This window comes from Malus sylvestris, chromosome 11, assembly GCF_916048215.2.
Source record: "Malus sylvestris chromosome 11, drMalSylv7.2, whole genome shotgun sequence".
Classification (NCBI taxonomy): Eukaryota; Viridiplantae; Streptophyta; class Magnoliopsida; order Rosales; family Rosaceae; genus Malus; species Malus sylvestris.
The window spans coordinates 5,164,821-5,181,296 of record NC_062270.1 but is presented as its reverse complement, the minus strand read 5'-3'; the positions used below and the strand labels follow the sequence as shown (position 1 = coordinate 5,181,296).

At 42.8% G+C, this 16,476-nt stretch overlaps 1 protein-coding gene and 1 long non-coding RNA gene across 4 annotated transcripts; one reads left to right on the top strand and one right to left on the bottom strand.

The window, feature by feature from the left end:
- Positions 1–1,482: 1,482 nt before the first annotated feature.
- Positions 1,483–3,551, bottom strand: LOC126590720 (uncharacterized). 2 transcript variants are annotated; one of them, XR_007612144.1, is made up of 6 exons: positions 3,303–3,551; positions 3,121–3,218; positions 2,940–3,037; positions 2,206–2,764; positions 2,024–2,163; positions 1,483–1,884 (listed from the first exon to the last, which is right to left on the bottom strand). It is a non-coding gene; the product is annotated as an uncharacterized LOC126590720 (long non-coding RNA). The 2 variants fall into 2 exon arrangements; XR_007612145.1 differs by lacking the exons at positions 1,483–1,884; positions 2,024–2,163; positions 2,206–2,764 and adding an exon at positions 2,813–2,856 and having other exon boundaries at positions 3,303–3,543.
- Positions 3,552–4,056: 505 nt separating this feature from the next.
- LOC126590711 (UDP-glycosyltransferase 87A1-like) lies at positions 4,057–14,253 on the top strand. 2 transcript variants are annotated; one of them, XM_050256207.1, is made up of 2 exons: positions 4,057–4,615; positions 12,980–14,253. In XM_050256207.1, the coding sequence occupies exons 1-2, from the start codon at positions 4,123–4,125 to the stop codon at positions 13,819–13,821; spliced, it is 1,335 nt and encodes a 444-aa protein (XP_050112164.1). In that variant the 5' UTR covers positions 4,057–4,122; the 3' UTR covers positions 13,822–14,253. The 2 variants fall into 2 exon arrangements, with proteins under 2 accessions (XP_050112164.1, XP_050112163.1); XM_050256206.1 differs by having other exon boundaries at positions 12,947–14,253.
- The last annotated feature ends 2,223 nt before the right edge of the window (positions 14,254–16,476 follow it).

Genomic DNA, 16,476 nt, shown 5'->3' with positions numbered 1-16,476 from the left:
GTTACCAACAACTTTGATGCTAAGGACAGCTCCATGGCAGCATATCTTGCGCAAACACAACTTTTGCTCAAACACTTCCACTACCAGATCACCCAAGTTCCTCGAGCGGCAAACAGTCATGCAGACGCCCTGGCTCGCCTCGCCTCGGCTGTGGAAGACAAGATTGGAAGAAAAATTCATGTCGAACTGTTGGCAACACCAAGCACCATGGCTGCAGAAGTATGCAACTTACAACAGGGGGATAGTTGGATCACCCCGATCTATAATTTCCTTGCTCATGGCACCCTCCCAAATGATAAAGTCCAGGCTAAGCAAATTCGATACAAGTCTACCCGCTACCTGATCATCAATGATCAACTCTATAAGCGAGGTTTTAGCCTGCCATACTTAAGGTGTCTTACGCCTGCCGAGGCGGAAATCGTCCTTCGGGAAATACATGAGGGAGTCTGTGGAGATCATGCTGGATCTCGGTCCCTAGCACACAAGACTTTTCGCCAAGGATATTACTGGCCAACACTCCACCAGGATGCCATCAAAGTATCCCGCTCATGTGACAAATGTCAACGATATGCAACTATTCCTCATTCCCCTCCAGAGCCTCTTACTCCTATGATCAGCCCTTGGCCCTTCGCCCAGTGGGGACTTGATTTGATCGGCCCAATGCCGGCAGGGAAGGGCAAAGTCTGTTACGCAGTCGTTGCAGTGGACTACTTCACAAAGTGGGCCGAAGTAGAACCCTTGGCAACCATTACTGAGGCAAAGATAGAAGACTTCGTGTGGAAGAACATCCTTTGTAGATTCGGCATTCCCAATGCGATAGTCACTGACAATGGGCGACAGTTCGACAACAAGAAGTTCAGGTTGTTCTGCTCTAAGTTCAACATCAACTTATGCTTTGCCTCTCCAGCTCATCCCCAGTCTAATGGACAAGTTGAGGCCATCAACAAAATAATCAAGCGCACTTTGAAAACCAGCTTGGACAAAGCTAAAGGCTGTTGGCCAGAATTTGTACCCCAAGTTCTTTGGTCATATCGCACTTCATATCAGACTTCAACAGGAGAAACTCCATTCTCACTTGCCTTTGGCACAGAGGCGGTTGTCCCTGTTGAGCTCGAGCAAGCAACATTCCGAGTCCAGAACTACATTCAAAGTGAAAATGACAAACAACTCACCCTCAACTTGGATTTAGTCGAGGAACACAGAAACCAAGCTCACTTGAGGAATGTCGCCTACAAGCAGCGCATCTCCAACTATTATGACTCTAGGGTCAAGCCTCGCTCTTTCAAAATAGGAGACTGGGTCTTAAAGAAAAGATTACTCTGCGACAGAGTCCCGAGTGAAGGCACACTTAGTCCAAACTGGGATGGACCGTATGAAGTCATTGGCATCAGTCGCCCTGGCTCTTGCACACTTAGAAGCTCCGATGGCAAGACCCTTGGCCATCCATGGAACGCTGATCACTTGAAGTACTACTACAAATAGACTCACGATGTACAAGTGTTGAGCTATAGCCGTTCGGCATCCTATGTAATGAAGGCCATTTGGCAATGAATTCACTAAAGAGGTAATTTAGCCAACTTGGCCCTCACTCTTTTACATTCCTAGCAATGGAACACTCAAGTGTTGAAACCTCAAAGCAAATATATCCAACACGAAACAAAATCTAAGTATGTGTCGACAAGACTATACAAAGAAAGGAACAACCAAACAATGGCTTATATCCAAACAATAGATCTATTCATACACAGCCAAAAAACTTCACTTAAAACAGCTTCACCCAAAAAAAAAAAAAAGCTTCATCCAAAAAGTTTCACCCAGAAAGTTTCATCTACAAAGCTTCACCTACGTAGCTTCACCCAGAAAGCTTCACCATCAAAGCTTCACCTAGAAAGCTTCATCTACAAAGCTTCACCCAGAAAGCTTCATCTACAAAGCTTCACCATCAAAGCTTCACCCAGAAAGCTTCATCAGAAAGCTTCACCATCAAAGCTTCACCTAGAAAGCTTCATCTACAAAGCTTCACCCAGAAAGCTTCATCTACAAAGCTTCACCATCAAAGCTTCACCCAGAAAGCTTCATCTACAAAGCTTCACCATCAAAGCTTCACCTCGAAAGCTTCATCTACAAAGCTTCATCTACAAAGCTTCACCATCAAAGCTTCACCTAGAAAGCTTCATCTACAAAGCTTCACCTACAAAGCTTCACCTACAAAGCTTCAACACCAAAGCTTCACCTACAAAGCTTCAACACAAAACCTTGCTCCAAATAAACAAATTTTGTTCACAAAACCCAAGATGCCCTTGAACTTGTACAAAAACACTTGGGTAAACATAAACATTTTTTGTTTTACACCCACAAGGGCCCAAAATTTTCCTTCTTATTTATTCACTTATATATGTTCCCAAACATATTATAATAGATCCAACAACAAGCCAAAGTCCCAAGTTTCATAATGGACAAAAGTACAAGCAATTCATCAATAATGAAGGTGCTACAAAAATTGGAATCTGCCCCAAAATAGAAATCCAACCCAAGAGACTTTTTCTCTCTCTCCCTCTTCCGCCTCCTTTCATCTATCAAATTTCTGCAACCTCTGCTCTTCTCCAATGGAGCTGAATTTTGGACACCCTATAGTTCTTGAGCATATGAACAACTTTCAAGAAGGAACCATTTCTGTTTGAGCGACGGAAATTAAAGTGTTGAAGCTCCAAACATGACAGTCGGATTCTTGCAGATTTCGAAGCTGCTGTGATGTTTCGAAGATCTGGAAATATTTAACCATTAGTTCATTCTGAATTTTTGATATGTTATGAAAGAGACGATGAGGAACAACTTCAATGAAGAAAGCATGCTGATCTGAACAATAGAAAATAGAGTTTCAAAGCTCACAACAAATCTGACGGGTTGACAGAAAAATAATAACCAGTCATTCATCATACCTGAATTTCTTGAGTTATACAGCTCCGAGGGATCTCAAATTTGGATATGTTGTAGTTCACAAGCTGAGGAACAACTTCAATGAAGAAAGCATGCTGATCTGAGCAAGAGAAAATAGAGTTTCAAAGCTCACAACAAATCTGACGGGTTGACAGAAAAATAATAACCAGTCACTCATCATACCTGGATTTCTGGAGTTATACTGCTCCGAGGGACCTCAAATTTGGATATGTTGTAGTTCACAAGTTAAGGAACAACTTCGATGAAGAAAGTATGTTGATCTGAGCAAGAGAAAATGGAGTTTTGGAAGCTCACAACAAGTCTGACGCGTTGATATACAAATGACGAACAATCACTCATCATACCTGAATTTCTGGAGTTGTACTGCTCCGATGGATCTCCAATTCGGATATGTTGTAGTTCACGAGCTAAGGAACAACTTTCATGAAGATGGTTTTGCGATCTGAGCCACAGAAAATGATGTTATATTGAAGAAAAGCTAAAGGAAGACTAAAGCAAAGCAAAAGAGAAGCTAAAGGAAGACAAAATCATGGCACATGATAATGAGTCATACCCTACCCCTCATTCAGCTCCATTCGAATACACCCATGTAAATGACACAAGAAAAAGGGAGGGAGTAAAAAAAAAAAAAAAAAAAAAAAAAAAAAAAAAAAAAGTTCCTAGGCCTCCACTTCTTTGGGCCTAACACATCTTCATAACAAAAAACAATATATGAAGAAAGAGCCCTGGGTTACCACTTCGAAAAGAAACAAGTGAAGTTTTCCTACTCATGACATTGACTACTAGCTAGACACCTCATTCGGCAACTCTCTTCGCCTGAAGACTTGGGGGACTCCCACCATATGCTACTGCACCTTGATACTCGGCAGTCTCACAACCACTCAGTGACTTGGATTTTTCAAGTCTCCAACCGAGAAGTTTTCCTCACTCGGGAAATTAAGGGAACACTACCTCAAACTACATGCTCCACTCACAAAGCTTCAACAATACAGGTTTCAACAAAAGCAAAAAATTCAAAGAACTTTATGAAAAAGGCTTTGGTGTATTTAACACAATATGTTGAAATGAAGCAAAGCTTATTTATTAACCACTTATAACCATCTCTATATAACCACTTATAAGTTATAACTACAGAGTTAGGTCGTCGTCTTCTTAAACCCAGACATGAACTCCACCAAAGACCAGACAGGCCCTATCTGCCACGTGGTGGCCGTGCCGTATCCCGGTCGGGGCCACATCAACCCGATGATGAACCTCTGCAAGCTACTGACTTCACAAAAGACTGACATCCTCATCACCTTCGTCGTCACGGAGGAGTGGTCCAGTTTCATTGGATCCGAAGTCACCCCGGACAACATCCGACTCGCCACGATTCCCAACGTTGTCCCGTCGGAGCTGGTCCGCGCCGCCGACATGTACAGCTTCATCGAAGCCATCATGACCAAGATGGAGGCCCCATTCGAGCGGCTCATGGATCGCCTCGAGCCTCCGCCGAGCCTGATCGTGGCCGACACTTTCCTGCCTTGGGCGGTCCGTGTTGGGAACCGGAGGAGTATCCCGGCGGCGTCGTTTTGGCCGATGCCGGCGTCCTTTTTCTCCTTTTTCCAACATTTTCATCTTTTAGCAGACAACGGGCATTTCCCGGTTGACTTGTTAGGTTAGTGTCTTTAGAGGAGAAGGATAAATATTATGTGCCTACAAGAAACTAAGTGGGTTGGTAGTAAGGCAAAGGATCTAGAAAACTCAGGGTTTAAACTTTGGTATTCGGGCACAAATAGAACGAGAAACGGTGTTGGCATCATCGTGGACAAGACCTTGGTACAAGATGTTGTAGATGTCAAGAGGGTAGGAGATAGAATCATGGCAATCAAGATTGTAATAGGACAAGAACTTATCAATGTGATTAGTGCGTACGCACCTCAAGTAGGGTTGGATACGAGTTCGAAGGAGAAATTTTGGGAAGATCTTGGAGACTTGGTGCAAGGAATTGCTCAGACGGAGAAGTTATTTATAGGAGGAGATTTAAATGGACACGTGGGCAGGGAGACAGGCAACTATGGAGGTTTTCATGGTGGCCATGGTTTTGGGGAGAGAAACGAGGATGGGGAAGCTATCTTGGATTTTGCAATGGCATATGATCTCTTCTTAGCCAACACCTTCATTAAGAAGAGAGAAGAACATGTGATCACCTACAAGAGTGGGTCGTCAAAAACACAAATAGATTTTCTTCTAATGAGGAAAGGGGATCGTATAACTTGTAAGGATTGCAAAGTTATACCAGGAGAGAGCGTGGCTAATCAACATCGCTTGTTGGTGATGGATGTACATATCAAAAGAGTAAGACAAAAGAACAAGACTTGGAAGTGCCCAAGGACTAGATGGTGGAATCTAAAAGAAGAAAAACAAGCCATTTTCAAAGAGAAGGTAATCACCCAATGTGTGTGGGATAGAGAGGGGGAAGCTAGCCAAATGTGGGATTCCATGGCTAGTTGTATCCGAAAAGTAGCAAAAGAGGTATTAGGAGAGTCCAAGGGCTTTGCCCCACACCAAAAGGAATCTTGGTGGTGGAATGAGGAGGTACAAACAAAGGTGAAGGCTAAGAAGGAATGTTGTAAAGCCTTATACAAGGAGAGGACTGATGAAAATGGTGAAAGGTATAGAAAAGCGAAGCAAGAGGCGAAGAAAGCTGTCAGAGAAGCTAAGTTAGCGGCTTACGACGATATGTATAAACGACTAGATACCAAAGAAGGAGAGTTGGATATCTATAAACTATCTAGAGCAAGGGAAAAGAAGACAAGGGACCTAAACCAAGTGAGGTGCATCAAGGATGAGGATGGAAAGGTTCTTGCTACAGAGAACGCGGTTAAAGACAGATGGAGAGGTTATTTTCATAATCTTTTCAATGAAGGACATGAAATGAGTGCTTCTTTAGGGGAGTTGAGTAACTCAGAAGAGTGTAGAAACTACTCTTTTTATCGTCGAATCCGGAAGGAAGAAGTGGTTGTAGCTTTGAAGAAGATGAAGCATAAAAAAGCAATAGGCCCAGACGATATACCAATCGAAGTGTGGAAACTTTTGGGAGAGACAGGTATAACATGGCTCACTGACCTTTTCAATAGGATTTTGAAAACGAAGAAGATGCCAAATGAGTGGCGAATGAGCACTTTGGTGCCTATCTACAAGAATAAGGGCGACGTACAAAATTGCATGAACTATAGGGGTATTAAGCTAATGAGTCATACAATGAAGCTCTGGGAGAGAGTCATTGAGCATAGATTGAGGCAAGAGACACGGGTTTCGGACAACCAATTCGGGTTCATGCCAGGGCGCTCAACCATGGAGGCAATCTATCTCTTACGAAGATTGATGGAAAGATATAGAGATGGGAAAAAGGATTTACACATGGTCTTTATAGATTTGGAAAAAGCGTATGATAGGGTCCCAAGAGACATTCTTTGGAGGATTTTAGAGAAGAAAGGAGTACGAGTAGCATATATCCAAGCTATAAAGGATATGTATGAAGGAGCAAAGACTGCCGTAAGAACTCATGAAGGACAAACCGAAAGCTTTCCCATAACTGTAGGATTACATCAAGGCTCATCCTTAAGTCCTTACCTTTTTGCGTTGGTAATGGATGAGTTAACACGACATATTCAAGATGATATTCCTTGGTGTATGCTTTTCGCAGACGATATAGTGTTGATAGATGAAACTCAGGAAGGGGTAAATGCAAAGCTTAACCTTTGGAGAGAAGTGTTGGAATCTAAAGGTCTTCGCCTAAGCCGATCAAAGACAGAATATATGGAGTGCAAGTTCAGTGCAAATGGAGGCCAAAACGAGTTAGGGGTGAGGATCGGAGATCAAGAAATACCAAAGAGTGACCGTTTTCGTTACCTAGGATCTATCTTGCAAAAGAACGGAGAATTAGATGGAGATCTCAACCATAGAATACAAGCTGGATGGATGAAGTGGAAGAGTGCATCCGGCGTGTTGTGTGATCGCCGTATGCCACTGAAGCTCAAGGGAAAATTTTATAGGACGGCAATAAGGCCGGCGATGCTGTATGGCACAGAATGTTGGGCGGTGAAACATCAACACGTACACAAAATGGGTGTAGCGGAGATGAGGATGCTTCGTTGGATGTGTGGGCACACGAGAAAGGATAAGATTAGGAATGAGGATATCCGGGGTAAAGTAGGAGTAGCCGAAATTGAAGGAAAGATGAGAGAAAATCGGTTACGGTGGTTTGGACATGTGCAAAGAAGGCCTACTGACGTTCCGATTAGAAGATGCGACTATGGGACAGAGGTTCAGGGCCGAAGGGGTAGAGGAAGACCTAGGAAAACTTTGGAAGAGACTCTAAGAAAAGACTTAGAGTACTTAGATCTAACGAAGGACATGACACAGGATCGAGCACAATGGCGTTCTAAGATTCATATAGCCGATCCCACTCAGTGACTTGGATTTTCCAAGTCTCCAACTGAGAAGTTTTCCTCACTCGGGAAATTAAGGGAACATTACCCCAACCTACATGCTCCACTCAGAAAGCTTCAACATACAAGCATTAACAAAAGAAAATTCAAAGAACTTAGCGAAGAAGGCTTTGGTGTATTTAACACAATACGTTGAAATGAAGGAAAACTTATTTATTGATATCCCCGATAAGCTACAAATATGTACATATACATGAGTCAAAATAAGCACACAAGAGGGAGCCTTCACAAAGGTTGCTTAGGAGAAGTCTCAGCAGTCGGTAGAGCCCCAGAAAGAGAAGGCACCGGAGGGGGATCATTTGGAGCCTCAGTACTGGACAGAACCCTAGAAGGAGGAGGCATCAGAGGTTGATCATTTGGAGCTTCATTACGCGGTACAGCCCCAGAAGACGAAGGCAATAAATGCCTTTGGAACAAACCCACAAATCTCTGATGATCAAGTAAAACCTGACCATCAGTTTCCTTCATCTGGTCAAGCTTCCTCTTCATGTTTGTAGCATAGTCATGTGCGAGCCGGTGCAACTGTTTATTCTCATGCTTGAGCCCTCTAATCTCCTGTTTGAGACTCATCACTTCAGCCGCCAATGATTCAACTTGGCGGGTTCGAGCAAATAGGCGTTGGGCCATATTAGACACAGAACCTGCACACTGAACACTGAGAGCCAGCGAATCCTTAACAGCTAACTCATCAGACCGTTTGGAAAGTAGTCTGTTATCTTTGGGAGTGAGAAGGTTCCTGGCCACCACCGCAGCGGTCATATCATTCTTCATCACGGAATCCCCAACGGTAAGAGGACCAGTAGGGGAGACAAAGGATGGGCGCCATATGTTGTCTGGAGAAGGCGGGGCTGCCTCTTCAACAAGGTTCAAGTCAAAACGACGGTCGGAGGGGCCAGACATTTTCAAAGGTGTTGAAGAGAGAAGAGGTCGGACAAATCAAGATCTTAGAAGTGCAAGAATGAAGCTTCTACTGGTGGAGATTCAAGTGTGCTTTGGAACTTAATGCCAGCCCCTATAAAAAAATCTGCACTCGACGAAGCTTCAGAAATCGAAGAGGCGCCTGCTCAGAAATTGAAGAGGCGTTTGCTTTCTCAAAAGCTGGGCTGCTTAGAGATCACGAGGGTTGATCTCAGAAATCGAAGAGGCGTTTGCTTTCTCAAAAGTTGGGCTGCTCAAAGACCACGAAGGCCGATCTCAAAAATCGAAGAGGCGCTCGCTTTCTCAAAAGCTGGGCTCCCCAGAGACCACGAGGGCCGATCTCAGAAATCGAAGAGGCACCTACTTTTCTAGCCTTTTCCAGCCTTGTCAGCACCTGTCACACGCACACTCAGTTTTGCGGAAATTATGGGCATTCTGTCAAAGACTCTGACCAAGAAGGGTAAAAGAATAGCAAAGAAACAGCACTAACAAAGTTTAGACCTATAAATTTTGAAGGTCTAGCTACCATATTATTACCCACAAGGGTAAAGGAACAGTACCACTGCTGGATAATTGGAAAGTCCCTGTGTGTCAACCTCTGTGCTTCGTGGCAAGGTAGACTAGCAAACATGCCCAACCTTTACTCACATTCGAGAAAACACTCCCAATAAGATTGCTTGCTCCAAAATCGAAGAGGCACCGTCCTCCGAATCTCGAGAGCCAGACTCCCAACATGACTACTTTCTTAAAAATCGAGGAGAGGGTAAAGGAACAGTACCATTGCTGGATAATTGGAAAGTCTCTGTGTGTCAACCTCTGTGCTTCGTGGCAAGGTAGACTAGCAAACATGCCCAACCTTTACTCACATTCGAGAAAACACTCCCAACAAGATTGCTTGCTCCAAAATCGAAGAGGCACCGCCCTCCGAATCTCGAGAGCCAGACTCCCAACATGATTACTTTCTCAAAAATCGAAGAGACACTGCTCCCCGAATCTCGAGAGCCAGACCCCCAGCATGATTGCTTTCTCAAAAATCGATGAGGCATCGTTCTCCGAATCAATCGAAGAGGCGCTCGCTTTCTCAAAAGCTGGGCTGCTCAGAGACCACAAGGGCCGATCTCAGAAATCGAAGAGGCACCTACTTTTCTAGCCTTGTCAGCACCTGTCACACGCACACTCAGCTTTGCAGAAATTATGGGCATTCTGTCGAAGACTTCTGGTGAAGTAGAAAGCACATGAATCTTACTGTTCAATCACCCACTTCCCACACGCAACAATAGCTCATGGGTACCACAAATAACTTTGCCAAAGTTCTCTGCCAAAGTTGAGCACGTGAAGCTTGCAGCTCCCACTACATCGCTCTGACCAAGAAAGGTAAAAGAATAGCAAAGAAACAGCACTAACAAAAGTTTAGACACATAAATTTTGAAGGTCTAGCTACCATATTATTACCCACAACTGTAAAGGAACAGTACCACTGCTGGATAATTGAAAAGTCCCTGTGTGTCAACCTCTGTGCTTCGTGGCAAGGTAGACTAGCAAACATGCCCAACCTTTACTCACATTCGAGAAAACACTCCCAATAAGATTGCTTGCTCCAAAATCGAAGAGGCACCGTCCTCCGAATCTCGAGAGCCAGACTCCCAACATGACTACTTTCTCAAAATCGAAGAGAGGGTAAAGGAACAGTACCATTGCTGGATAATTGGAAAGTCCCTGTGTGTCAACCTTTGTGCTTCGTGGCAAGGTAGACTAGCAAACATGCCCAACCTTTACTCACATTCGAGACAACACTCCCAACAAGATTGCTTGCTCCAAAATCGAAGAGGCACCGCCCTCCGAATCTCGAGAGCCAGACTCCCAGCATGATTGCTTTCTCAAAAATCGAAGAGGCATCGTTCTCCGAATCTCGAGAGCCAGATACCACAGACCACTTTTTCAAAGTGCTCTGACAGAGTTAAAACATGTGAAACTGACAGCTCCCACTACCGTGCTATGACCAAGCAGGGTAAAGGAATAGCATTACTACTTGTTGTTAGGGAGACTCCTATATATGTCGACCTCCATCCCCAACGGACAGGCAGACCTGCAAAAATGCTCAACCCTTCATCATATCTGAGAGGGCACTCCCAACGAAGCCTTTCGAAATATTCAGCTTTCTTTCCCCCCGATAATACCTCTGCAAACAAGCTATACTAGAGCAAGAATATCTCATATCATCAGGGTTAAAAGCAAGAGTATCCCATATCATGCTTTTTCCCTGTCTTTTCTTTTGGCCTTGTTTTTACCTGCAAGACAAGGAGAAAGAGAGCAATCAGTCAGCACTTGGAATCAAGCTTCCAGCCAGGAACTGACTGCCTGGAACCCCTTACCTGATTACTTACCTGGCATTGCTCTCGAGTACTCATCTTCAACATCTTATGTTTCCAGGGAAGATTCCGCATCTGCTTGAGGAACAGATAGGGCAAGTGCGAAGGATACAAGGAAGCATGTGGAGACAAGCGTAACAGCACACGTGCCGATACATTCATTACTCTGTCAAAAGCAAAAGTATCCCATATCAGCAGGGTGGAACGTACTCTAGATTTGATGGACTTGTTTTGACCCTCAAATTCTTCAGTCGGCCTTATACTCTGGAGGAAACCAGAAAACCCTCCAGCTCAGTTCAAGAATAAGCCTGTGGAAAGTTACTTCTTCAAAAGCAAAAGTATCTCATATCATCTCTTCTCATTTTTCTTCTCTTTATCCTTCATGCTGCTGCAAGATGGGGATAAGGTGAACAATCAGTCGGAGCTCTGATTGCTTACCTTGTCTGTCACCTCTTTCAGCAGACCCCCTAGCTCGGCGACTTGGGGGACTCCTACTACATGGTTTGTATCGCGCTTGACCAAGCCTGAAACTACAAGTAAGCTTCAAGTGAAATTGATACATTACCTTGTGCATCTCCACCAGTTAAAGATACCACCCCTGGATGGAGGAAGAGTACTTCCAGAGAAGATGCCACATCTACCTATGAGACAGATAAGGCAAGTCAAGACGACACCACACTCCGATACTTAGAAGTTTCGTGATTACGAGATCATTCTCTCACAATATTTCCTAATTTCATTTGTACTAAATCATTCACTTGTACTCACTAAATGAGAGCTTGAACCTATGTACTTGTGTAAACCCTTCACAATTAATGAGAACTCTTCTATTCCGTGGACGTAGCCAATCTGGGTGAACCACGTACATCTTGTGTTTGCTTTCCTATCTCTATCCATTTATATACTTATCCACACTAATGACCGGAGCAATCTAGCGAAGATCACAAAAAGCGATCGTTTTCGCTACCTAGGATCTATCTTGCAAGAGAACGGAGAATTAGATGGAGATCTCAACCATAGAATACGAGCTGGATGGAAAGAGTGCATCCGGCGTGTTGTGTGACCGTCGTAGGCCACTGAAGCTCAAGGGAAAATTTTATAGGACGGCAATAAGGCTAGTGATGTTGTATGGCACAGAATGTTGGGTGGTGAAGCATCAACACGTACACAAAATGGGTGTAGCGGAGATGAGGATGCTTCGTGGGATGTGTGGGCACACGAGAAAGGATAAGATTGGGAATGAGGATATCCGAGGTAAAGTAGGAGTAGCCGAAATTGTAGGAAATATGAGAGAAAATCGGCTCCGGTGATTTTGAACATGTGCAAAGAAGGCCGACTGACGCTCCGGTTCGAAGATGTGACTACGGGACAGAGGTCCAGGGCCGAAGGGGTAGAGGAAGACCTAGGACAACTTTGGAAGAGACTCTAAGAAAAGACTTAGAGTACTTGGATCTAACGGAGGACATGACACAAAACCGAGCGCAATGGCGTTCTAGGATTCATATAGCCGACCCCACTTAGTGGGAAAAGGCTTTGTTGTTGTTGTTGTTGTTTTAATTTTTATACGAACGCATTTTTTTCTCTTAAAACTTATTTAGATATATTTTTAAAATGATTTAAAATATTTTTGATAAAAATATTTTTAGAACTAATATTTAATAAAAACTCAAAGAAATCTTGAAAAAAATTTAAAGTACTTCATGAAAGAGTGAAACGTTCATTCCAGTGTGTGCTTCCACATCAAACCTAACAATCTAATTTTGTCCACTACTAAGTTTTACTAGTGTGTGCTTCCTGTAGAAAGGTGAATCGATCTTTTCAAGCAAGTTTTAAGATATAAATTAACAAGCTTATACGTCTTAAAATGATCTTTTCATCTTTGCACATGATGTCCACATGGGTTAAATTGGAACTAGATTCCTTTCAGAGCCCACTAATCAATGAATTCGGATCATTGAAATTTGATCTAACGATTACAAACAGAATATTCATTTAAAGTTATAATAATTGTAATCGTTGTATCAAATATCAATAATCCGGATTCATTCATTAGTGTACTCAGATCCTTTTGGATCCAGTTCCGGTTAGATTGCTCAAAATTAGGATACAAAGTTCAGTTTGTACTAAGAATCTTTTTCACCACATGGGTCACAATTTTGTGCCCTCCATTTTGTTTTTAAATTTTTATGCTATCCTGTGTGTTTATAGAGAGGGGAAATGAACGTATGGACTACATCCCAGGTGTTTCTTCAACACGACTAGCAGACCTGCCTTTCATTAGTGAAATCTTCCCAAACATTCTCCACTACATCCTTGAAGATTTCTCATGGGTGCCTAGAGCACAATATCTCTTATTCCCCTCCATCTATGAGCTTGAACCCCAAGTCATCGACGTTTTAAGATCAATATTCTTACTACCCATTTACACAATTGGTCCATTAATACCCTACATCAAATCCAATGATCACCCGAGTTCTGGAATCAACTATCTACAATGGCTAGATTCTCAACCTTGCAGCTCTGTTCTGTACATCTCCATGGGAAGTTTTCTTTCATTTTCAGGTGCCCAAATGGATGAGATTGCAAGCGGTTTGCGCTTGAGTAGGGTTCGGTTCATATGGGTGGCCCGTGGGGAAACGGACAGGTTAAAAAATGCTTGTGGCGACATGGGTTTGGTAGTGCCTTGGTGTGAACAATTGAGGGTTTTGTGCCATTCTAGTGTTGGTGGGTTTTTGACACATTGCGGTTGGAACTCGGTTAGGGAAGGTGTTTTTGCTGGTGTCCCGTTTCTGACCTTTCCGTTACGTATGGATCAAGGCATGGTTAGTAAGATGATTGTGGAGGATTGGAAAGTTGGGTGGAGGTTGAGGAAGGCTGAGGACAAAATCGACCATTTGGTGACTAGCGAGGAGATTGCTGTGCTGGCGCAGAAGTTTATGGATTTGGAGGACGATGAAGGGAGAGAAATGAGGAGAAGGGCCAGAGAACTTAAACAGATATGTCATGATGCTATTGAAGAAGGCGGATCATCTCAAACGAACATCAATGCCTTCATTGTAGACATTTTTCAAGGCCATGCATAAGCATTGAGCACACTGAATCTTGTTGTTGCTGGTTCTCAAAAGACGGTGCAAAGCTGGTAGTGATTTGTCTTGTGCGTCGATGAAAATACAAACTGTCGGTGCAAGGGGTTGTACTTCAAGTGCATTCTCAACTATGTGGAATGTTTGCATCTAGTTTTGCCAACCGACTCCACTTAGTGAGATAAGGCTTTTTTGTTGTTGTTTGTATCTGGTTTTGCACTTTTAGTTTTATTTAAGGGGCTGCTATTGGCACTCTAAAATAATTAATTGTGTTTCATCTGAGGGTGTATCCAGTTTGGTTGGGACCCTGGTTTGTACCAAACCTGGGATCAATTTGGTTCCCGATTATATTGATTGATTGGGATCAAATTCATTTGAGGAGTAATAAAAATTGGAATTCGGGAACTTTCCAAACTCCAATTTTCTTGAGAAGTTTGTTCTTATTATGTTTCATATGAGGGTGTTTCCTGTTTCACTTTGAACGGGTCTGGCACAACCAAACTGTATAAAAAGCAGTTAGGCATGGCCGCTGCAAGCTTTAAAATCCCTGGAGGACTTATTTTTAAGTTCTAGCTTCCATATATGGATGCAATCAAGAAGTAAGAGAAGATTGCACACTGCAATTTGGTTTTATTACATCACCGGTGAGAGTGCCATCTTCTGAGTGTCGCTACCACAATTTCTGATGACAGTAGTGTTGAATTGAGCCAACGTGCAGGAAGAGAACATTTTTCTTAAGATATTAGTGAGTGTTAACTGATAGTTTTACGTATATGACAGGAGCACATCCTCGTGTTGTAAGTCTAACATTTCGTTTAAGATTTCGTTTTTATTGTGTAAGTTTGCTACTTGTAACAACAATTTTGCATTGTTAACAGATCAGGGAAATAAACGTGTGAGCTACATTACCGGAGTTTCTTCGACACGACTAGCGCACCTCCCTCAGTTCATCTATGAAAGCAACCGAAATATTCTAGACGTTTTGCTTAACTCATTTTCCTGGGTACCTAAAGCACAATACCTGCTATTCTCTGCCATCTCCTATGAACTTGAAACCCTAACCATCGACATTTTACGATCAGAATTATCACTACCCATTTACACTATGGGCCCATCAATACCCTACTATGAGCTAAATGACCTTCCTACCCAAGTAACTAGTGATGCTAACTATTCCAATGGCTCGACTCTCAACCTTGTAGCTCAGTTTTTTATGCGGGAGAGGCAGGCCTTGAAGAAAACAATTTGAAGACCACTACTATGCTTTGGGAATAATAAAGGCTGTCTATTTTAATTACTTTGGGAATTTGTTAAGTTCATCTAGATTATGGTGAGTCTCTTATGATGAAATACAAGCATTTGGGAGACGATTAATTACAAATATATTGCTTTGTGCAACCGAAAAGAGTATTTTCTTTCTTTTCAAATCAACCGTTTGGTTTGATCGTGTGAGCGAATTCACGATTAGCGAGGTCGAGCAAGCTCCGTTGCCTTTGGTTGAGCGATTCCCAGGTTCTATCCCTCGTCTCTTCGAGACCCTTGCTTATTTTCCTGCATCCATTTTGTACCACGCCATGGGAAGTTTCCTTTCAGTTTCTATCGTCCAAATGGACGAGATTGCAGCCGGTTTGTGCAAGAGTGGCGTTCGGTTCATTTGGCCGGTTCGTGGGGAAACCGATAGGGTAAAGGAGGTTTGTGGTGACATGGGGTTGGTAGTGCCTTGGTGTGACCAATTGAGGGTTGGATGGAGGGTGAGGAAGGTTGAGGATAGTGACAACAGAGGATATTGCAGGGTTAGTGAAGAAGTTTATGGATTTGGAGGATGATGAAGGGAAGGAAATGAGGAGGAGAGCCAGAGAACTTAAGCAGTTATGTCATGATGCCATTGCAGAAGGTGGATCATCTCATACCAACATCAAGGCCTTCATTAGTCATTTCGCAGAGGGCGTGCGTGAGGATTGAGCATTTCTTGTTTTGTTCTCTTTTTTTATCAAATAAAACTCTACTTTTTGTTGATGTTTGTGATGAAAGTGTTTAAAACTTCTAGGCACATGTTAATTGACAGATTCAAAATTCTAACCTTGAGGGGTCTTGGTTTAATGATCTTCATTTTTCTAACAAAGATAGCACGCAACGTGCAGATCTTGTTTTAGTTTTTTTTGGTTTCAGAAAGGAAATTACGCCCCAGTTTGGGGTTGAGGTGATTTTAAAAAAAGCTCATATGAAAAAAAGCTGGGAGTGTTTTTGGTGTTTGGTAAACTTAAAAAAAATGGTTTATTTTGGAAGCTGCTGTGAGAATAAGCTGAAATCAAAGGAAAAAACTGAAGCTGCAATTTGTAGCTTTGGAAAACTGGCTTTTTTTCAAAGCACATAGAACTGCAGTGCTCCTTTAATGAAAAGATCCACTATCAGACTGCTTTTTTTTCCAAAAGCACTGTTACAAAAAAGTTTACCAAACACTCTGCTGATTTATTTCACAGCCGCTTATTCTCACAGCACAGCCGCTTATTCTCACAGCAGCTTTTTTTCAAAGCACAGCAATACCAAACCAGCCCTACGTCGAGCGCTTGATGTGCTTATTGTCCTCTATCGAGCCGTGCCACGTAGATGTATCTACTAAGTGCAGTCGAGATCCTTTGTTGATTGATGCAACTT

Excerpts from the sequence above, each read along its gene's own strand:
- LOC126590711 (XM_050256206.1), top strand. The coding sequence starts at position 4,123 with ATGAACTCCACCAAAGACCAGACAGGCCCTATCTGCCACGTGGTGGCC. Across the intron at positions 4,616-12,946 it reads TTTCCCGGTTGACTTGTTAG|AGAGGGGAAATGAACGTATG; the intron begins GTTAGTGTCTTT and ends GTGTGTTTATAG.